The sequence below is a fragment of the Mirounga angustirostris genome, unplaced genomic scaffold, assembly GCF_029215605.1.
Source record: "Mirounga angustirostris isolate CCGP_5_RB_7025 unplaced genomic scaffold, mMirAng1.0.hap1 SCAF_12, whole genome shotgun sequence".
NCBI classification, from domain to species: Eukaryota; Metazoa; Chordata; class Mammalia; order Carnivora; family Phocidae; genus Mirounga; species Mirounga angustirostris.
The window spans coordinates 29,273,529-29,296,983 of record NW_026991720.1 but is presented as its reverse complement, the minus strand read 5'-3'; the positions used below and the strand labels follow the sequence as shown (position 1 = coordinate 29,296,983).

The 23,455-nt window shown below is 35.3% G+C and overlaps 1 protein-coding gene across 6 annotated transcripts in view; it reads left to right on the top strand.

The window, feature by feature from the left end:
- Positions 1-23,455, top strand: part of CPED1 (cadherin like and PC-esterase domain containing 1) — a 268,649-nt gene that overhangs the window by 118,489 nt on the left and 126,705 nt on the right. For all 6 annotated transcript variants that reach the window (XR_010406406.1, XM_054505212.2, XM_045864342.2 and 3 more), the window contains 7 exons: positions 8,797-8,939; positions 9,728-9,800; positions 11,179-11,346; positions 12,601-12,705; positions 14,260-14,429; positions 18,710-18,780; positions 21,082-21,132. Coding sequence is in view for 5 of the 6 variants with exons in the window: in XM_054505212.2 (XP_054361187.1) it covers positions 8,797-8,939; positions 9,728-9,800; positions 11,179-11,346; positions 12,601-12,705; positions 14,260-14,429; positions 18,710-18,780; positions 21,082-21,132 (781 nt within the window). In the remaining variant the exon portion in view is untranslated. The remainder of the gene's footprint in view (positions 1-8,796; positions 8,940-9,727; positions 9,801-11,178; positions 11,347-12,600; positions 12,706-14,259; positions 14,430-18,709; positions 18,781-21,081; positions 21,133-23,455) is intronic.

Sequence of the window (23,455 nt, the reverse complement as noted above, 5' to 3'; positions counted from 1 at the left end):
CTTATTTTACTGGAGGTTTAAAAGAGGCCTGTGTTTTAACTTTAATGGAAATAGTTGTGACCTGCTTGAACATTGGCATTCATATAAAGAAAATGAGTAGACATATACATACAAAGTCCAATGATAAAATTTTTACAACTTTAGCTTTTGCTCTTTACTCTTAAATCTCTCTGCTTCTTTATAGCCCACTGAGAGATTCCAGACGGGGCAATAAAAATAACCTGCCAGTTTTCTGAGAAGGTTGAATATAATGCAATCAGGGTTCTACCATTCAAAGCAAATAATTAAATTTTATGCTATTTGCAGCCTTTTGTATTTCTGCACCTTGCTTCTGATCAATTCTCTGATATACGTGTGGGAGAATTTAAAATTTCCAACTATGAAACTGATTAAATCACATTGAATCTTCTATCTGAGTTTCCAAGTTTAATGTGTGCTGTAAACCTTAGGGTTGTTAGGAAGTATAAATGAATAAAATTATTCATGTCATGGGAAGCATGAAACTTATTTAAATATTGGAGTTTTGATCTAATTCCAGGGAATGAGTAAAAACTATCCTAATTTACGTTCAGCTAATTAATTCGGTTTCTCTGTGGTATACCCTAAAGCAAGCCAATTTTCAATGAGCTAAAACAAATAATGAGAATATTTATGTTCTTAAATCATTTGACTTGACACAAATTTTTTCTTGATCCAGGCAATTTGATTTAAGTTACAAAGAAATATTCTTAGTTTTTCCAAAAGGTGATTAGGCTACATAAATGCTCAAGTTATTGAACTGATATTTTAGATGTGTGGGTGTAAGGTCACGTACTTGAGAATTGTGACAGTTTCAAACATATTTTCTGTGAAAGTAAAAACACATATGATTCATTCGTCTGCATTTCAGGGTCCATCCACATTTCTAAATCTAATATGATCAAAGCCACAGTGACAGATTTAATGCTGGGGCTTTGCAACCAAGCAGACTGGCTTTAACACCCCTATAGATTACCTCTTGGCTATGTAACGTTAGACAAATTACTTGTATTCTCGCCCCTCAGTTTCTTCATCTATAAAATGGGGATAATGAGTGTCAACCTCACAGCATTGCTATGAATATAAACAAAAAAGTGCATGAGAAATGCCCAGCGTCTGGCACATGGTGTCAACGTGGCTAAGGTTAGTGATTATTATTAAATGCAACATAGAATTATATCCAAATACCATATGTGCACTAAATGAAAAATTACATCAGTACTTGGGTTTGTAATTTAGTCTTTTTTTTTTTCTCCCTTTCTCAAATCCTTTTTCCTCTTTTTATTGTGTTGTTAAATATCTGATTTTTCCCCTAAATCGTGTCTCTTTAAAACACAAAGGAGAGTTCCAAACCTGTGATTCTTAAGCAGGGTGTCCTGTGTCTCTGGGGACCCATAAAGTCTTTCCAGAGGTTTGCAGGCACTTGGATAGTTTCAAGAGAATCTTCTTTTCTGTCTCTTTCAGACACTCTTCCGCTACTCAAAAAAAAAAAAAAAAAAAAAAAGAAGAAGGAGACCTAAGTCTCACCTATCCCTAATATTGTGATTATTGGTTCATGGTGAAAAAATTCTGCAAAACAAAACAAAAAACAAAAAAACTCCCTCAAAACAAAACCAGACAAATTCAAATACAGTGTTAGTTAGAGACAGTGAAGGATGCTAATAGATTATGTAACAAACACTACATAACACTATGTAACACATCCTGCACAACTCAGATTGTTTTCAGTTTCTAACAAAATTAAATATTTCATGATAAATCACTATGTGGGTTTTTTTTTCCCCCATATGCTTTGGAGAGAGTTCAAGGAATTAGGTCATGTTGCTGTAACTTCCATCTCTCTCTCTCTCCCTCTCTGTCCCCACCCTACATACACACACACACACACACACACACATATATATATATATACTCTTCCATCCATATATTCCATATATATATTACATTAAAAATAATATTAATACTGATGCTGAACCCTTCTCATTCTAGCCATACGTAATATTCTCTCAACAGATACATGTTTTACTTGAATAAAAAGAAATTACATCCATCTAAGAGGTGCATTTCTAATACAATTTTACCTTTTTATTTCAGAGATTAATTAATAAGACTTATTTCTATTGTTCTGACCAATTGTGTATGAGCAATAACTGTAATCATAACTCTTTGGGAAAGAAAAAAATATTTTTAAATTTAGAGCCGTATGGTAAGTGTAATTTTAAAAACTTAAATTTATAAACACATTTTTCTTATTGAGAATTATAGGGTGATCAAAAAAATCCATTTATATATAAAATATATTACATTGGGATAAAATGCTGAGGTACTTGTATTCCTTTGGATACATTTTGAGAGCTTTACAAGAACCTGGGAGGGAGACTGGTTAGGTTAGAGTCAGACAGAGAGATCCTAGGTGAGTCTATAAAAGGCAGAAAGATAATAGTATCAGTCAAAAAATAATAGATTTAAATTTCAAGCATATTACAAATAGGTAGATTTGATTACATACTTATTCACCTATTAATTTGGACAAAGAACATACAATCTTGGATTTCCTATATTTAAATGAGTGCCCTTAATTCTACCCTTGGATAAAACTGAGTTTGAGCTTTTCTGCGGTATTTCCTTTTAAGCATTGGTTATAACCTATAACGATCATCCTCTAGACTAACTTTGTGTTCCATCATTAATTTGTCCTCTCTTCTGGATCATTCCTGTCAACATTCAAACTTGCTATATGATTATTTCCCATCCTGAACAAATGAACAGAAAGATCAAGGATCAAAGAGTGTTTGTAGATAAAGCAGTGAGTAGAAGGATGTGGAGTAGAGATGAAGATTATTTCCACTATTTGCAGGAGCTGAGAAATGGAGCAAGGGAGGGCTTATTTTTTGTTTTGTTTCTTTTGCAAATTTTTCAACCATTAAATAAGTGCTCTTTTGGACTTTGGTGGTACAAAATTAGCAACTGTTTAAAAAACATGGTTGTTGGAGGGAGTGAGGCTGTAAAAACTACAAAACTACTTTAAAATTTTGTAATTGTGGTAATATATACATAACATAAAATTTACCATCTTAACCGTTTTTAAGTGTACAGTCAGTAGTATTAAGTATATTCACATGGCTAGGCAACCAATCTCCAGAACCTTTTGCAAAACTGGTTATACCCATTAAACAGCCCTGCATTTACCCCTCCTCCCAGCCACTGGCAACTGCCATTCTATTTTCTGTTTCTATGGATTTGACTGCTCTAGATACCTCATGTAAGTGGGATCATACTGTGTCTTTTGTGACTGGGTTATTTCACTTAGCATAGTATCTTCCAGGTTCTTCAAGCTATAGTATGTGTTGAAACATCCTTCCTTTTTAAGGCTGAATGATATTCCATTATACATTTTGTTTATCCACTCATCCATTGATGGATGCTTGAGTTGCTTCTACTTTTTGGCTATTGTGAATAATGCTGCTCTGAAAATGGGTGTGCAAATCTCTCTTGGAGACTCTCCTTTCACTTGTTTTGACCACGTGCCCAGAAGTTGAATCACTGGATCATATGGTACTGCAATTTTTTATTTTTTGAGGAACCTTCATACTGCATAGTAGCTGCACCATTTAACATTCCCACCAACAGTGCCCAAGGTTCTGATTTCTTCACATTCTTCCCCACACTTAATATTTTATGTTTTTTGGTAGTAGCCCTCCTAATGGATGTGAGGTAATATCTCTTTGTGGTTTTGATTTGCATTTCCCTAATGATGAATGATATCAAGCATCTTTTCATATTTTTTTGGTGTAAAATGATTTTAAGTACTCATATTCTTCTTTATACTGAGAAGATAAAAATTTCTCTCTCACACAATAATTTGAGAGAAATTCTAGGAAACTTCAGTAAGGCACAATGCTATTAAACACTACTCAAAGTTCAAGATACTAAAACGGCAGTATTCTGAAGTTTCCCAGTTAGTCAAGAACATGACTTAAAAAAACAACAACAACAAACTCTAATATTGGTTATTCTGTCATCCTTTGTCTTAACTCTTAGATTAAATTTTCTTATCTCAAAAGTCCTTTTGAACAGCTGTAAGCTTCTATTTTTCAAAGGTTTTATTACAAGTCACCAAAAAATTGCATATCCTCCCTCTCTCATGAGATGGAAACAAGAGATAAACATGTTCTAAGGAGAAAAATTATTTTATCCAGAGGCTCCAGTAAATTATTTCTCTTATCAAAGTCTCTGTGGTTTCTCTAATGTTATACTTAGCTTAGTCCCTAGTCTGTGGTAGGTACTAGCCACCCAAAGATAAAATGGTACAGTTTCTGCCCTGAAAGATCTCACAGTCTAGTGGTAAGAAGAGACAAGAAAGTCGGCAAGTTTGACACAGAATGACATGTGAGAATGCAACTGAGAGCAATCTGCCCAAGGTCTCATGGGAAGATAAAGGGAATTAATCAGGTGAAGCCCAGAATTGGCATGAGAAGGGCTATAAGAGATGGGTTGGGGGAGGAGGTGAATAGAAGGGCTCCTGAGAAGTATTTTAAGATATCAAAGATGTGATGGAAGTTTTCCTACAAATATTTTCAAGTTGATTTTCAGTTCCTTGTGTCCATCCATTTTTAATTGATAATTTCGATCCATCTGTGTATATTTAAATAAAACACTTGATTGGATAGGTGTAAAAATCATAAATGCCTTACCAGGTTATTGCTTGAATCTTACACAATATGAACAAATGATGGTGTTTCAACTGCCTGTTTTTTTTTTTTTAACTAACTAGTATTTTCTCTTTTTTTAAATCTTTTATTGTTTTTTATAAGATCTGTATTTATTTGAGAGAGAGAGAGAGCATGGGGGAGGGAGGGTCAGAGGGAGAAGCAGATACCTGCTGAGCAGGGAGCCCGATGCGGGGCTGGATCCTGGGACTCCAGGATTATGACCTGAGGCAAAGGCAGTCGCTCAACCAACTGAGCCACCCAGGTGCCCCATCAACTGCCTGGTTTTACAACCATGATCTTACAAGGTCATTTCCTATATAATTTACTTTGCACTAAATTTGTATTTCATTTTGACACTAAGGAGGGAACGTATAGTTTATAAAATGGTTTCATGTCATGTTAAACACTTTAAGATGCTCTTTTATTTATTTTTACTTTGCTGCCAAGGCACTGATTTCCTCAGGAGCTTATGTTCTCACATTCATGTAATTGAAAAACATCCATTAAAAGTCTTGGTCTAGGGGCGCTTGGGTGGCTCAGTCATTAAGCTTCTGCCTTCGGCTCAGGTCATGATCCCAGGGCCCTGGGATCGAGTCCCACATCGGGCTCCCCCTGCTCAGTGGAGAGTCTGCTCCTCTCTCTGCCCACGCCCTGCTTGTGTTCCCTCTCTCGCTGTCTCTCTCTGTGTCAAATAAATAAATAAAATCTTTAAAATCTAAAAAAGTCTTGGTCTAGAGAGGGAAGAAGTCTCCTTGATATTTGAGTTTATGGCTTCATTGTTTCAAACTAGCAATGAAGGGGAAAGTGCTCCTTTGAGGATTTGTTCTTGAGTTAAGAAAGCCCCTGGGTAAGATGTTTTTCAGATTCTGATGGCTGTGAGTGGTATTAATATCAAATAATTTCAGATTTGACATTGTCTAATGAGACCACTGAGTTCAATTCTCTTTTTACATTTGAACGCACCAAGATGCACAGAATTCAAGTAAAGTGACCAAGGAAATACAGTTAAGTGTAACAAATTACAACAGGACCAGACACACAAAGAAGTCTTCCACTTAGCCTAAGTGGATTGATGTAGGAAGTATTGTGCCCTCTCTGGGTCACTCATTGAAAGATGATCTTTTAAAAAAAATAACTCTTAAGCACTTGCATGATTCTATTTTCATTTCTGGTATATGTAGCCTGCTTGCCACTATACTAAATAGATGAAATAGGTCACTCATCTAGAATTTCCTTTGAACTGAAGGGCTTCCGGGACGCCTGGGTGGCTCAGTCGTTAAGCGTCTGCCTTTGGCTCAGGTCATGATCTCCAGGTCCTGGGATCGAGCCCCGCATCGGGCTCCCCGCTCGGCGGGGAGTCTGCTTCTCCCTCTCCCTCTGCCTCTCCCCACTGCTCCTACTCTCTCTCTCTCTCTCTTTCTCTCTGTATCTCTCTGTCTCAAATGAATAAATTTGAAAAAAAAAAAAAAAAAGAACTGAAGGGCTTCCATAAATAAATTTATGCAATGAGATAGAAGGGAATGCATACAGAGACAAAACCTGGGGACAAAACTAACCCCAAAATAAAACAAGTTGCTCAATTTTGAGTCATGCTTTTGGAGTGCTACTTCTCTCTCCTCTCCTACCTCTGTTTGTAAAGGCAGTTCTGGTCCCCTGCTTTCATGGTGGGTAGTTGATGTTAGTCTTTCTCGTGGCTGACTGAGGTGTTAAGGAAATGGGAGGATAGACAGTTATTGGATCTTTCAGTTCTGTTCTTTCGCTTCTCTTGGGAGTCTGACCACTGGAGGGGGCCCTTCAACTGCCATACCTCTTTATTTCTCTTGAAAGGTTTGTCAGTTATTTGTAAAACGTTCTTTTTTGGTTGGTGTCACAAGTGTTTGAATTCCCAGAGGCAGTTTTGATTTTCCACCAATGCACTGCATTATGAGAATCTGGGTTCAACAACCATGTCTGTTCATTGAAATTTCCTTAAATGACCATGGACTTTCTTGTTTTAATTAATAAAAGGAGCGAACATGTGCTGAATATTGACATGTGCGGGGTGGTGGTGTACCTCACATACATTCTCTCATTTAATCCTAGCCATACCTCTGCAAGATAGATATTGTTGTTAATCCCAGGAGTTCTCACAATTTAATAGTAACAGCGTAGAGCCAAAGTTAAACCAAGGATTTGTTGCGTCTAATGTCTATAGTGTTACCGCTGTGCTGTATGCATGTCCCCCAACACTCAGCACGGTACTTTCCACGTCGTAAAGTTTTCACTAAAACAATCGAATTGAATGGAACTGAATCCATGTACCAGCAGCCCATATTCAACGCTCACTGTCACAGTCAGAAATTTAGAAATAATCGGTTTCGCAGTGGGAGAATCAATTATTACCCTGAGACATTAATTTGCTAATTATTTCTTGCCACAGAAGATACCATCTGATCATCAATCTTCTGCATCTCATATGCTACACAAACATTTCCAACTTTCTTAAATTATTAACCTTGATCTTTGTGATATTCAGGAAACATTAAAACAGAAAAGGGAATAATATTATCAATGACCCTTCTGCATAATATGGTGAACAGAGTGAAATACGAGTTATTTTTATTTGGAAAAACAATATTACTCTGTTTTGACTCAAGGGTGTTAACATTTTTAGTGTTAGCATTAATTTGTTTTCTTTTGATCATACAATTATTACACTTATTTTCCTTAGTGAAATGGAAAAACATCCCAATTGCCAAATGCTAATGATGTGTTCATAGTCTTAAAATGTACATCTCATTAGGTTTCTGTTTTTCAGCTGGTAAATTTTATGAAGTCAGTATTTGTTTCTCTTGGGGAATTTTGCTTGGTATTTTAAAGATACACTTACCATTTCCCTTAGGTCACTTGTGCCAATATCTGTCCTTAATTATCATAGCAACAAAAGTTTTTCACTTTGTAGTCTTATGCAATTCAGATGGATCTAGCCTGTCCTTCCAAAAACATTAATAGAATACCTGCTGCATGTTTTTTCAAAAAATATTTTTTGTTCTTCATCCTTGAAAGATTATGTTTATCCAAGAAAGTCTATGACTTAATATGAGATTTATTTTATGCTTTTTAAAAACTTTAACTTGGACTTTGATGTTAAGCATCCTCAAGCAGTAGTCTTGTTGTGATTATTTTAATATTCAAGCAAATAAAAACAGCTGTTTATGGTATCAATAATTGTGTTTCTAAGAAAATATAAACCTGAGCTTTATTCCCCTTTTGTAATAGTGCCCCATCTTTTCTATCCACAGGACACATTAAACTAAAATGTTAAGAGGACACTGAGATTCTCTCAGATTCTTCATTAGTTGGCTAGATCTCCCACAGCAAAATGCTGTGAAGAAGCAACGTTCATCCATTTATTTTTGTTCTGATATATTCAGAAAAGTGCTAATACTAAAAAGTTTAGATCTGAATTTCATACCTTACAGTGGCTTTCAAATACATTTTCTTCTGATTTGGGTTTACAGACCTCTTGTTGGTGGTATTCACCCATTTTAAAGAGAAGGACACAAAAACTCAAAGTGGGTTACCAGTCTGAGTTCACCTAGTAGAGTCACAAATTAAACCTGGACGTTCTGATCACAAGCTCTTGTAAATAGCTCCACTTCACTTTCCATGATTAGATGCCATGAAATGAAAAAAAAAAAGGCAGGGGGAGGAGGAGTAAAAAACTCTTAAAGTAATTTAAATTACAAGCTGTAGTGGCATCCCATATTCAATTGAAAGGCTTATAATATATTTTTAAATGTATATAATATATACACATTACATATTATGTATAATGTGTAATTTATTATATATTTTAGTACATTATATATTCTTTCAGTATATTATATATAAGATATATATGTGTGTGTATATACACAAACTATATATAGAGATTATATAGAGATTATCAAACTTTCCTATTTAAGGAGTTTTTTTGAATGTGGCAAAGACACATAACCCAACAGAATCTTTCAAACTGGTCACCTTGGAAATGATAGACAAACAGATTATTGTTTCAATATTGAATCCTTTACTTTGTTCACAGCTGCAAACATTTTTTGAGACATTCCTGACAGCCAGTTCACCTCTTCAGGCTTTTGATAATATGAAAGAAGCAATTAGCAAACTCTTGCTAGCAGCTGAATTATTCAGCGAACCATCTACTCTGGGACCAAAGGCCTTCAATAGGTAAAAACCAATGCTAATATTAAAAAAAAAGAAAAAAAAACCTTCTAAAAATTACTAGTGAAAATATTTTTAATTATCACAAGTGTGAAAATATATCTTAATTATCACAAGTAGGTGGTACTTGGAAAATGTTATGTCAGTATATAAATATGAACTTGTAACGTCTTTTCATATTTATAGATCCTAAAACTTCAGTGCATGTTACAGACTTGTTGGCATCCAAATAATAGTGACAAGAAATAAAGCACACATTGTTTAAATTAATTTTAATTGCATCTCTTTTTTAAGCTTAGCTATTTTTATCATATGAACTTTGCATTGACTTAGGTATAATTTTACTTATGGACCTTATTAACAATATTCAATAGCTACTATCTCTATACTTCAGTTTACTTGAATATAATTTCATGCCCTTTTTCTGGGGAATGTTAAATTTAGAATGTCAACAAAAAGGAGATAACTCAAAAGTAAGCTTTATCATGTTCCATATGTGAATAAGAATGCCTAGCAGTAAGGAGTAGGAGAGTTTCCTTCTCCGTATTTAGGTTTCCATGAAGTAACTTCATTGTTTAATGTGTTATGAATATTCTAGATATATTTGTATTTTTTATGAAGAACAAAACATATTCCAGTTTAAAAATAAATTGCATGTAATTTCCAAGTCACTGCTCTTTTCACTTAGTACAGACCTTGAAATTAACTCTAGTAACTGTTAATAATGTATCAGAAGATAGAGTAAATGTAGCAAATAGAATATATTTTTATATTACCTTGTGTTTTTATTTCAGATGCAGATTATGTTTTCAACTTTTCACTTTTGATATTGGCTACTACAGTTTTGGGTACCCCGTAGTGCTCCAGGTGAATATCCTGAAGGCTTCTTGTGAGCTTCCACCTTACACTGAATGATCGGGGCGGGGTGGGGGCGGCGTATATATGTGTATGGGTGGGTTGTCTGCATTCATAGGAACCAGTCAATAAATAGCAACTTGTATTAAATTCACTACAGGCTTATATTTTACTGTAGTTCAGAAAATTACCTAATACGTGGAGAATCTATGATTTGGGTTCCAATCCCCACTATGAATCACTAGAGAACAGGCATGGATTTTCCTATGGATTAATCACCACTGTTTATGAAATAAAGTGGAAAACATGTAGATAATAGAAAATAGAAGATTACCCAGCTTATTCACTTGGGTTTATAAAAATGTAACTCATACTTTACATACAGATATTTAGTTTTAAATTGGCCTTAAAAAGCCATGGGAATTTTTTAAATATATGGTTTTTTTCTAGTATAAATTTGTGTAAATTGAAGAGTGCTTTTGTATACTCTGATTCTTTTACTTCCTTTCGAATCAAGTGAACTTTATCTTTCATCTAAAATATCCCTTAGTGGCAAGATTAAAAAGCAGTTGATTGAATAAATCTACAGAAAGCTTTATTTTGAGATATGGAGTAGGAAGAAGGGAAAGGAACAAAATATAATTATGTGCAACCAGAATTCAACTTCATATTGCATTGACTGCTTTTCAAACTGTTGTACAGGTGAATGATTACAATTATATATGGCTCAGACATTTAGTTGAATAGCTCAAAGATTTATCCATAAAATTATGAAACTTCATAAATCTACATCTTTAATCATTTATTCATTATCTTGCACACATCTCAGTTTGTATTATGCTCTTTGAAATATTACTGCTGCAGCCAAGGTCAAAGATGTTGCTGCCTGTGTTCTCTAGGATTTTGATGGATTCCTGTCTCACATTTAGGTCTTTCACCCATTTTGAATTTATTTTTGTGTATGGTATAAGAAAATGGTCCAGTTTCATTCTTCTGCATGTTACTGTCTGGTTTTCCCAGCACCATATATGTTAACTGACTTGAATATAAATACAATCTAAAAATAGTAAAAAATAAAATAAAATAAATAAAATAAAAATAAAATTTATTGTTCGGAAATGTCATATGTTATCTTTCCTGAATGAAAATTCTTCAACAGTAAAGAGTTTCAAGATAAATTACTGTGACTTTATAATCCATTACTTTTCATTTAAAAAACTGTATCTTCAAAAGAACATTACTTGTATTTTATAAAGCTGTTGACCTCCAAAAAGGCCACTAGATGTCAGTTCTGATCTACAATCCAACAAGAATGAATCATGTCTTAGAACTGATTTCACTGCATTAAAAGTCAACGAAAAATATTTACTGTGCTTTTACTCTTTCACAGGTGCATGAACATTTAAATTTTCAAGATGATGATAATATGGATTTTGAGGACCAAAATACAGAAGAATTCCTTTTACAAGATACTTTCAATTTTCTCTTCTCTAATGAATCTTCACTTCCAATGTTTTCTGAGATATTTCAGGGACTTTATAGATCAGGTGTTTTTAAGGTAAGTGTGTATTTTTTAAGTGACAGATTTCTTTTTCAAGTCATTCTTTGAAAGGTGCCATTTTCTTTATTGTGTAGCTAAGCAAATTGATAATGCATTTGAAATGAATTGGTATCCATTATATTACACCTTTTTATATTTTTCTGACCTGAAGCCCAAGACTATTTTATGTCAACTAAGTATGAGTAACGGACTGTGATGCAGTGATGGGTTAAAATAAAGAAGTTCCTAACTCCTAAGGAATGTTTGTGGATATTATGAATAATACATATTAGATGTTATTTAGAATACTTTAAAAGAAATAGTAGAATTTTTTGGAGGCAGTCTAGAAGAGCAGTGAGTGTTCTAGATTGACATCAAGGGACAGGAGTTAGAATACTAATTTTTAAAGAATTCACATCTGGTTCACATCTTCGCTTAGCTGCTGCTGATTAGGGTGTAGTGCTTCATAGTAGCATTGGTTAATTTTTATGGCGTGTTAAACAAGTTTTTTTGATGCATCAAAATCTGTACAGATGATTAAGTACAGTATTATTCTCTATGTACCTTTCTGTTTTAAAACCTGTGTTTGGAGAATTTGGGAGAGTGGGATGTGAAAGTTCTCACAAACAAACTTTGATGCTCTATGGAGAGTTGTTTGTGAGAAATAGAACATGACTTTATAGACTGCTGTTTCCTCTGGATTTTATTAATTTTTTCATCTAGTTCCCTGTTTTCCTTCATTAGTGAGTGGACTATCATTAAAACCGTTAGATCCACTTGATCCAGAAGTAGTGGTAGGTATGTGCAACTTCTCCTCTCAAGAATACCTCAGAAAAAAATGGATGTGAGGAAAAATGGGGCAGGGGGACTGTTTATTAGAATCCACAAACTCCAAAATTTTAATGTCCCATAGATGAAATTCCCCTGTTCACCTGCTCCTCTGATCTCTGGTACCCTGAAGGCTGAAGGAGATGCTTCCTACATTCCCAAATTGTCACACACAGTCTACCCTCCTGGGCTCATCTCCCCAACCTTACCACCAATGCCCTACTGAGCAATTCCATTCAGGTCCTCTTTGTCAAGTATGAAATTTTCTTAGAGCCAGACACTGTTGTGACAAGCTGAAGTTACTATGCATGATTTGGCATTAATTAGCTCAGCTGTTTATTGAGTTTAAACTTTGATTGGTTTATAAAGTGGGGGGCAATTGGACTAAACATGATTTGATTTTGTAACAATTGCTTAAGAATTGTTCCCCTCCCCTCATTATAGGGTGAAAACTATCAGAAGGAACAAAACCAATGCCTGTCTTTAGAGGAGATCAACTCAATTATGACTTTCACAAAGGAACTTGGGAACTTGGGGCAATTCAAACTGGTAAAACAAAAGTGACATTTGATTCCTCATGATTACTGAGCTTATAAATCAGCCATAAACTATTTGATTTTTGCTTCAAACTAGGTGAAGATTTTTCTTTAAGAAAGAGAAATCTTTGTAAGCTTTTTTCTTCTTTTCAGACATCTAAATATTAAAATGAGCAGAACCCATATTCTTTAAGAGTTTGCAAATAATACATGACTTATTCAAGGTAAAAGGATAAAAGATCAGCATAGCTGCCAGTATATGACTGTTCTGAGAGGGAAAATGTCCACATTTTACAAGAGAAGTTTAGCTTTTAACTTTGAGACATGTGCGTGGAACAAAACTTTCTTTCTGCTCATCGTGCCCTTTTTGTTTGTGTAAAATCAAATATTACTGAATGTAACCACATTTTAGAAAACAGCCTAAATCTAAATTTGTTGCAACTCTATAGCAAACTTCAAAGAAAGAAAACGTAAATAATTATGATAACTAGGCAAAAAAACAAAAAAACAAAAAACCTGACATTTGTTTTCCCTTCTCTGTATTTTCTTGGGTTCTGTGAATTTATTGGTCAATATGGAAGGTCACTATCAATATAATTTATTACATGTATGTGTGTATGTTCAGTACTTGCTTTGTTTCTAGTTCTGCCACTTATCTAGATGGACTATAATAGATTTCTATTTTTCCACTTAAGATTTGCTTATACAAAATACCTTGTTAAAACAGCATTTTTCAAAGTCCACTGATAATTTATCATTAATCTGTTTGGATCAGACATTTATTTTTTACTTAAAAAAATAGCATGTATTCACATGCTACTTGTCTGAGTTATAACCAATTTACTAAGTTAATTAATGAATGTTTGGCACTTGTTTCTATAATTTAGACTTCTATTTTAGAGGGTTCAAAGTAAGCTTTTGCCCCAAAGATAATAATTTAATTGATGGATTATTTTAATTAATTTAAAGATAGTATTATATTTGTCACAGTTGGCTCAAAACTCCACAAAGATAGAGAGAGAGGTCTCATTCCTGAGGAATTCATAATTTGAGATATTGTGAATGTAGAGAAAGTCTCTTGGCACAGTGTGAAAACTGAAGAATTATTTTGCAGGAAAAAGGACAAACCCCAATTTCCTGACTCTCAGAGTAGAAAGAGGATAACCATAGATTTTTTTCCATAGGATTAATATCTCTCACCCTGACAAAGTTCACTTGTAACCCCAAATGATTTCTCCCCATTCTTCCTACTGCCTGAGTCACTCTGTTATTCAGCTGTTCTCAGCTATCGATAGGAAGGAAATAACCATTTTCATTCAAAGAAAAGAGAAAGAAAACTCACCATGTTTGGAAATATGATCAACAAAATTAGTTCCTGATAGAAAGTGGCATTTACCTTGACAACTGCACAGAAAATTATATTATGATACTGACCATTGGTTTTTAAATAAATATCTGATTTTTTTAAATAGCTGAATAAAATAGAAAGCCTTTTCTAGTAATGATACCTTTTAAGTTATTTTCCATAACTTATTCTGATATTCTGGTTTTGAATATTTCTTCTCAGCTCTTTCCATCTACTACTCCTAGGATTCGATCTTTGATGCGTGAATTTTATGATAGGGCAAATCCTGTGGGACGACCTGGTTCAATCCTGACTCAATGCTGGTCTCTTATAAATGTATTTGAACAGTTTCAGCTCCTGAATAAAAAGGCACAGCTACATCCACTGGAATGGTAAGATAGCCACAAATTTGAATTGTGCAATCCAAAAATTCTCTAAAGATTGATTTCAAAAGATTTTGCCTACATTAAAGAAAGCAACAAAAAGAAATGTGTCCAAATATTTGTGCTCTGGAAAATAAGTTTCTTTAAAGCACTGAAACCATAACAATCCTAGTGGTCTTCAAACACTGTAATAAGAACACATCCAACAGTTTTTTATTTTATTTTTTATTTATTTATTTTAAAGATTTTATTTATTTGACAGAGAGAGATACAGCGAGACAGGGAACACAAGCAGGGGGAGTGGGAGAGGGAGAAGCAGGCTTCCCGCCGAGCAGGGAGCCCGATGCGGGGCTCGATCCCAGGACCCTGGGATCATGACCTGAGCCGAAGGCAGACGCTTAACGACTGAGCCACCCAGGCGCCCCATATCCAACAGTTTTTTAAACCAATAGGACTTGACTCTACTACAGAGTAATGTTTAAAATTAAAAGTTTCAATCTCATTTCATTCTGTGATGTATGTCCTTGAATTATGAGAGCATCAGACAGAAGGAATTAGGTGACTTTTTTTTTTTTTTTAATGAACCATCAGTCAGCATGGAGCCCAAGATGGTATGATCATTTATTTAGAGAGTGTTTTTTTTTTAAAGATTTTATTTATTTATTTGAGACAGAGAGAATGAGATACAGAGAGCATGAGAGGGAGGAGGGTCAGAGGGAGAAGCAGACTCCCCGCCGAGCAGGGAGCCCGATGCGGGACTCGATCCCAGGACTCCGGGATCATGATCTGAGCCGAAGGCAGTCGCTTAACCAACTGAGCCACCCAGGCACCCTATTTTGAGAGTGTTTGAGGCGTGACTTTATTCTGGGCAAAATCTAGCCAAATTTCCAAATATGTCTGTCCCTGCCACAAGAATAGAACTTTTCTTTTTTAGAAGGTAGAATCTCAGAGGGAAACATTTGACCTCCCATTTCCACTTCCGTTCTAATGAGAGGTGGTAATGAGGGGATGGGAGAGAGGATAGGCCAAGGTGAATATATTCACATCTCCTGTCCTTGTTGAGAAGGAACAGGGCCCAAGGCACTGGCTAAGTCGCCTTCTCTTTTATATGATGGAATTCAGGGAATATTTGACTTTTACTGCCAGGAAAACAGAAGCAAACCTAAACCTCCTAGGGAGATGAAAGACGAAAGGGCCATGCCATAATCATTTATGTCTCTTGCAGTCCCTCTCAGGAAGGAACGGCTTCGGTTCTCCTGACTTGTCTTCATTTCCCTCTGCCTCAGGAAGTAAGGAAAGCATTTCCATAAGAATTTTTTTACAGTTCAAAAATACAAATAATCGTATATTTGAAGAATTCTTAGGACATTTCCCAGGATCAGAACTCACTTTAATTGCCATGATGTTATGAAGTTGGCCTTATTCCCTCAATGCTCAGAAGTAGTAAGCCTGACAGAAGCCTTTATTTGTTTGAAAAGTAATTTCAAATAACAGAGCTCAATGCCCATTTGTTTGTTCTTCGCCCTCACTCAAGTCATTCAAATCTGTCTCATTCGTCATTATCAGTGGGGAATAGCAGACTTGATTTACCAAGGAGCCAATTTAGGTACTGTTTTTAACTTTGACTAAATTCCCTTGAGATATACAAGTTTTGGAAAATGTGTTCCCCAACAGTTTTTCTCAAGCTCCATATATGGTGTAAGGTTAAGGAAGGGACTTTTCCTAAATTCAGAATACTGCATTTAACCCAAACCCTAAGCCTAACCCTAACTGATTCCCTTTGAATAAGGGAGTTTATTAGTGGTCAGTGTTGAAAGTGGTCAGTGTAGAAGGGGTCAGGACTTTCTTGAATCAGACAGACATGGATTCAAATATCCCAATCCTAGAGTTAATTAATTATAGCAGCTAAAGTTTTGACACCTCTGAGACTCAATCTCCACATCTGTAAAATAAGGATTATACTACCTACCACATATTACTTCACAAGAATTACATAAGATAATTCTACATGGTATGTGGTATGCTGCAGTGCAAGGAGGTAGTAGATATTAATAATTGGCTTTTCACGTTTCTCTACCATCCTAAGGTCACTTTAGGATCTACAGTGGAGGAAACATTTTTTCTTTCTTTTGTAGGAAAAGCAAGACAAGTTCGAAAGATTTATCTAAGTTAATACTGAGAACATTAAATTTTAGATCTTTCTCAAAAAGCAATTAGGTAAATCACTCTGAGAATGTTCCAAGAAAGAATACTCAATTCTAATTATCTTCAGATTTACCTGTGAGTATATGTATATTTAATTATCATCCTGCTTGTTACAAGGAGGATGCATATCATACACATTTTCCAGATGAGGAAACCATGCCGAGAAGATGGGTCATTTGCTCAAGCCACACAACCCAGAGAAATAGAGGAGGGATTAGGACCCTGGCCTCACGTCCAAGGTCCACTGCTTTATTCCAGTATAGCCTGTAGACAGAAGGTCAGGTGTAGTCATTGTCATTGTCCTTATCTTCACAATGGTCACCTCCAGCTTTTTCTATAGAAAAAGCCAATTTTACATACCTATGCCACCTGTGGGGATTAATGACTTCATGCTTCCTTTTATTTTTTAAAATTAGTTATTTATTTAAGTAATCTCTACACCCAGTGTGGGGCTTGAACTCACGACCCCAAGATCAAGAGTCACCTGCTTCCCAGACGGAGCCAGCCAGGTGCTCCCATGCTTCCTTCTAGATAAAGATCATTTGCTTAGAACAACGAGGTGATAAGAGATAAAGTCAGAAAAGCAATGGTCAGAAAAAGCGACAGTGATGTATGTCTGTGCCCTGAGGCTTAGAATCCAGAGGTCCCAACAGAATTAGTGTAAATCTGAACAGAATGAAAATATTAAAATCAATATTTGTGCATCATCTGCTAGTTTTCACTTTACAAGAAATAAAGTTGCAAGTGTACTTTGCTCTCCTCATAGGCTTTCCATGAAAAAGTCACATTTTTAAAAACAAATAATTTATTCACAAAATCGCATAAGGAATTGCTTCAGGATGCTTAACCATACAAAGCATCTTACTCCATTAAGATAGTAATTCAGTGTATGTGCATTTCAGGGATTTATCTTTTATGAGCTTCACTTAGAGTTTTTGCTTCACATGAATTCAGAGATTTTTTTTTAATTTGGCCTGGCACCCAGTCAACCTTCATCTAAACATATCTCACCCCATGCTTGCTTTATCTGTTTCTTCATTCCTTGGGAGAAGGGAAATATTTTAAAGTAAGTCCTAGACATTTTTTTTCACCGCTAAATACTTCATCGTATGCATCAAAGAAAGAAAAGACTCTTTGCAAGTAAAACTGCAATAAAGTTATCACACCTTCCCACATCAGCAATATTTTTAATTCCTTGATTCTTCGTAATTTGCTGATGTTTCTATTTTGAAGGAACTGAATATGCCTATTCATCTCCTCTCTACCACAGTGCCCAGCACAATATCTGGGACAATAAATATTTATAAAACGTAACTTAACACAGAGCATCTGATTTCAGCCTCATAGCATCGCTGTGAAATCAGGCCAGTGATATTCTCTCCATTCTGCTGCAATGGAAATGGAGAAAGAATCAGAGTACAACCCAGGAAAGTCCAACCACATCCTGCTCCGTATTCTCCGTCATCAAGACCAGCAAGTTTTTGGTCTGCAGTTTAGATTATTTGGTCTCAACTTGGAGTTCAAAAGCGATCTGGCCAAGCACTTAGTTACACAACAGAAAAACATGAGGCAAACACACCGAGAGGAACTAACCCTTACCATTAAGTACAGTTAGTCAGCATTTGAGGAGAGAAGACGTGGCAAAACATAAGTCATTTTCTGCGTAGCGCCCTTACGTTTCCTAGATTATGTGTATGTTCTTCTGAGTCTGTGTCTCAGACTTTCCAGGACTTCTTGCTTCAAGACTGTGTGATTTTAGCCAAACAGATTCCAATAAGAATGTGTGTTCCCAATTCACTTCTGTTGGACCCAGGCTATCAGGGACTGCTCACTTTTGGAAGGAAGAGTGACTTTTTGCCCTGCTTTTCTTCAAATGTGCTTCTGCTGATTAGAGATGATGAGATTTCCACCCACCTCACTTGAGGCCAGATTGCTAGTCTTGAGGAATGAAATCCAGAAAGTGTTTCTTTGTGTTCATCAAAATATCTGTGCCCACACAGAAAAATAAAATAGTGCATTAGATGTAATTTCCATGAATTTTGTTCATTTCATTGATCCAGACTTGTTTGGCATTGCATTTGCAGGCATTCTTTCACAGAGGATGAGAACATTGAAAAACCACAAGTGCCATTTGATGCAACGAGAAATAAAAAAGGTAAAAAGGTATCATCTCACTTCTTCCGACGTGAAAATAAGTGTTGTGTGGCCCCCAAAATATATAAGAAAAATGTTTAGCTTCATTAGCAATCAAAAATGGAAGTTAAACTAGGAAATGCTATTTTCCCTCAAATTTGAAAAGATCTTTCCTCTTAAAGATCATAGAGTTGGGAAGAGTGTAGGGAAATAAGTATTCTGCCACTGGTGCTGTTATAAATTAGAGCAGCCTTCCTTAAGGGGCCATGTAACAACACATAAGAAAATCCTTAAAAGTTATTCTTACAGGGGCACCTGGGTGGTATAGTCAGTTAAGCATCCAGGTCGTGGTTTCTCCTCAGGTCATGATCCAAGGGTTCTGGGATCGAGCCCCATGTCAGGCTTAACACTCAGCTCAGAGTCTGCTTCAGGATTCTCTCTCCCTCTCCCTCTGCCCTTCTTGCACGTGCTGTCTCTCTCTCTCAAATAAATAAATAAATCTTTTTTAAAAAAGTTATTCTTACATCATAGAAGTCTCACTCCTGGATATTCATTTTAAGGAAATAATTAAGAATGTACACAATAGTTTAGTTACATAAGTTACTAAAAATAAATTTAAAAATTTGAAACTACTTCTATTGTAATAATAGTGAAATGGGTAAAAAAAATAAGCCATAGACTTCCAATATAATTCTAATATTTCAGAAGAATATTTATGACATGAATGATGTTTATGGTGTGTTGTTAAATGAAACAATTGACTATAAGCAACATGGGCCTCAAGGAACATCAATGGCAATTGTGATTTTCTTTCCTAGACTTATCTCTACTTTTTCTAATTTTTTCTTTCTAAAGAACATCTGAGCTTTTGATCATACAAAAAGAAAATGCTTCTAATTTTAAGAATAAAAGATGAATCATGGAACACTACATCAAAAACTAATGATGTACTATATGGTGACTAACATAACAATAAAAAATAGAAGTACCACGTGTCTACAACTTTTTAGAAATCAAAATTTTCCTATTACAAATCAAGGTTTAATACAATAGAGTGGTTCTCAGCATATGGTCCCTAGACCAGAAATATCAGCATCACCTGGGAAATTTGGACCATTCAGATCTACTGAATCAGAATCATACCTCTCTGTGTATGAGGCCCAGCACTCTGTATTGTAAGAAGTCCTTCAGATGATTCTGAGGCATGTTAAAGTTTGAGAACCACTGATTCAATAGAAGGAATTGGTAAGCCCAGTGAAGAACTGGTGACAAACTGCTATTCTGTGTCTTTCTCACTCCCACCATTTTTCTCTTTAAATAAATGATTAAAGCACTCTGAGTGTTTTTATTCATTCCTTTGTTCCATCAGTATTTAGTAAGGAGATTTTTATTTTTTATTTTTTTATTTTTTATTTATTTATTTGAGAGAGAGCATACAAGAGGGGGGGAGGGTCAGAGGGAGAAGCAGACTCCCAGCTGAGCAGGGAGCCCGATGCGGGACTCAATCCTGGGACTCCAGGATCATGACCTGAGCCGAAGGCAGTCGCTTAAACAACTGAGCCACCCAGGCACCCCTTATTTTATTTTTTTAACTTGTGTTATGGATTCTTTTTTTTTTTACATTTTTTTAATTTTATTATGTTATGTTAATCACCATACATTACATCATTCGTTTTTGATGTAGTGTTCCATGATTCATTGTTTGCGTATAACACCCAGTGCTCCATTCAGTACGTGCCCTCTTTATTACCCATCACCAGGCTAACCCATCCTCCCACCCCCCTCCCCTCTAGAACCCTCAGTTTGTTTCTCAGAGTCCATAGTCTCTCATGGTTCGTCTCCCCCTCCAATATCCCCCCCTTCATTTTTCCCTTCCTACTATCTTTTTTTTTTTGACATATAATGTATTATTTGTTAGGTTGTAAAGAGATTTTTAGATAGATGTTTGGTTTACTTTAGAAACTTAAGAGGAAATGTCAGTGGAATCAACTGGATAAAATTTCTGCAATTCTAATGATTTGGGATATTATAGTCATAAAATCATGGAACCTTCATAGAAGGAATCTCAACATCACCCCCAGGCAATGGATGACATTTGGACCATTCATTTTTCTCCCCTAATATTTTCCGTTTCAAGTAATCATTCTCCTGAGATCTGAACCAAAGAACTTCATTTGTTTTACTGTAGCTTTCAGTTTAACTAAGAAGGGCTTTCTGGTATAAGAAAAGTTAAACAATAAAAAGTATGCTGTTCAAGATTACTGAATATGTATTCCTTTTATTTTAATAGTTTTCATTTTAAATTAACCTTTCTTTTTTTTAGCTGCTGTTCCACGAATCATGAATGAAACCAAAGAAGTTCATTGCAGTAATGGTGAGTTCCAATGAAAGTGTTTCAGTGGCATGATCAATAGCGAGGCATAGCCCAGCTTTGAATAAATCACCATTTTACCATATTTGAGTACTTTTAGACTGTAATGTATTTTAAGTAAATTTTTAGAAGTTTCTGAATGAGTTGATATGTCACTTTTGCATAAGAAGAACATCTTTAATTTTCTATTTTTGAACATGAAATGTTATGTTTATGTGTTTGTTTGTTTAAGGCCAGTGACTTTCAAACTCATTTTGAGGGGTCTTCAGGGTGCTAAGACTTTGCCTTGGAGACTGCTCAAGTGGATAAACTTGGCTTATTTGCTTTATACATCAATTTTTAGGACTCACACCACCCCACAGGGATTCCTTTTCTGCCAGATTGTTGACATAATGGATAGTACTTGAGTTGATTTTTTTATATAACAGAGAGTTTTTAATCTGATTTTCAGTTTATTTTCTTAAAATTCATGATTTTTTTTAACTAAGGTATGATCAAGAAAAATGGCATGTATATAATAATACATTTCAAGTATATAGATTTTAGGATTTAAAAATAATTTTCTTTACTCTGGTCAGTATTATTCCAGTGGCCTTGAAAATATATAATTCTAGAGAATCTGACTGACCTTTCCAAGATCACAGGGCTATTAAGTGCCTGAGCTGGATCACAAAGCTGGATCTTCCAATTCTTTGTCTAAAGCTCATGAATTATCTTAATACTTTATAACAATATGATGGAAAAATAAGAGTTCTACTTAGCAGGTTTGCTTTTTGACCATGTATACATACATACATACATATATATATATGTATATAGTGCTAAAACATACACTCAGAAAATTCACCCTTTCACGAAAAGTCTATTCCAGTAAAACATAAAAGCTGGAAAAAATAAAATTTATGGACTAAGGTTTAATTTATTATAAATAAGAGTCTTCCAGTTTAATAAAATCTAATTTGTATCTTCTAAAATGCAATTTAATTCACTCATTATGTTTTAACAGTATCATTAAAATCTGGGTAGACTGAGAGGTTATACAATAATGTGGTTTAATAGAATCAACAAGTACATCCAATTAAAGAAAAATGGCATTTTAAATAAAGTATTGCTGATCAGGAAAAATAACAGATATGACTTCTGCTGTTCCTTGCCTGCACTTTTCATCCAATCTCTTCCTCCTAGAAAAATACATGCACCTCTTGGGATACTGGTGCCTAGGTTAGAGTGGGGAAAGGACTAGGGAGGAAACCTGGAGCAAGACGAGAATGCACATTTGTCAAGTGCTGGGCTCTGGGATAGATGCAGCACCAAGAAAGTCACTTCACCTCTTTGGTCTTCTATTTTATGATGTATAAAATGAAACAACTCTATGGGGATCATCTCACTTTTTTTCCATTCCCGGGTAACCTGCTGTAGAGGATGTGAACATGTTAGATAAGCTCTTCAGCTTAGTTCATATTTTTATGTTGATAAAAAACTAGTCCTACCTGGGTCTGTATAATTAATCTGCCTACTTTCATGGCATGAGCTAAGATTTAAAAAATAACTTGATGATGCCTCAGAACAGGTGGGATCATCCTTCAGAGTCTAGGCTTTTCTCGTGTTTAATATGAGTTACGATCATCCCTCAAGAGGGCAATAAAACTCTGTGGTTAAATGAATCCATTAAAAGCAACCAAAACTTCAAATGGCTTTCCCAAATACATTTGCCAAATAGGCTAAGCAGCCTGCTACCACCATAGCTCATGCTGGGTTCTCCATGGATCTGAGGTAAGCTGGCCTGAGGCGAGTTGGCACTGGGCTGGGAAGGATGCCAAGGAAACTCCAGGTGTTTGTTGGCAGCAACACTGATGATTCAAGGGAAGATGATATCAAGATAGATCAGCTTTTAAGCAGGGCTTTAGGATGCAGCACTTAAGCCAGAGTTGGAGAGTTTCTGATGAAACCAAAAACAAGCGCTTGCTAGAATCTTGCTTAAGAGAATGATTATGCATTATGTCTCGTGTGGGGCTGCATTTCAGTGTTACAATGGGCAAGCCCCACTGGAAACTTTCACTGTTAAGTGAAAGTGTAAACTGCAGGGAAATTAACTCTCAGTGACTGTTTTATAAAAATATGCCTTCTTAAGTTAAAGTACATCTTCTGTGGTTACTATTTTGAAAAATCTTCTACTTCATTATTCATTTAACTGGTTTTGAACATAAAAGTGTAATGCAAGTGTTTATATTCCCTTTCTACTTAGGAAACGGTCCTCTCAAAAGCACATTTTGTATCTCTGGACTCCAGCCTGTTTAAAATGTTATGTTAGGTTCACAGTCTCCAT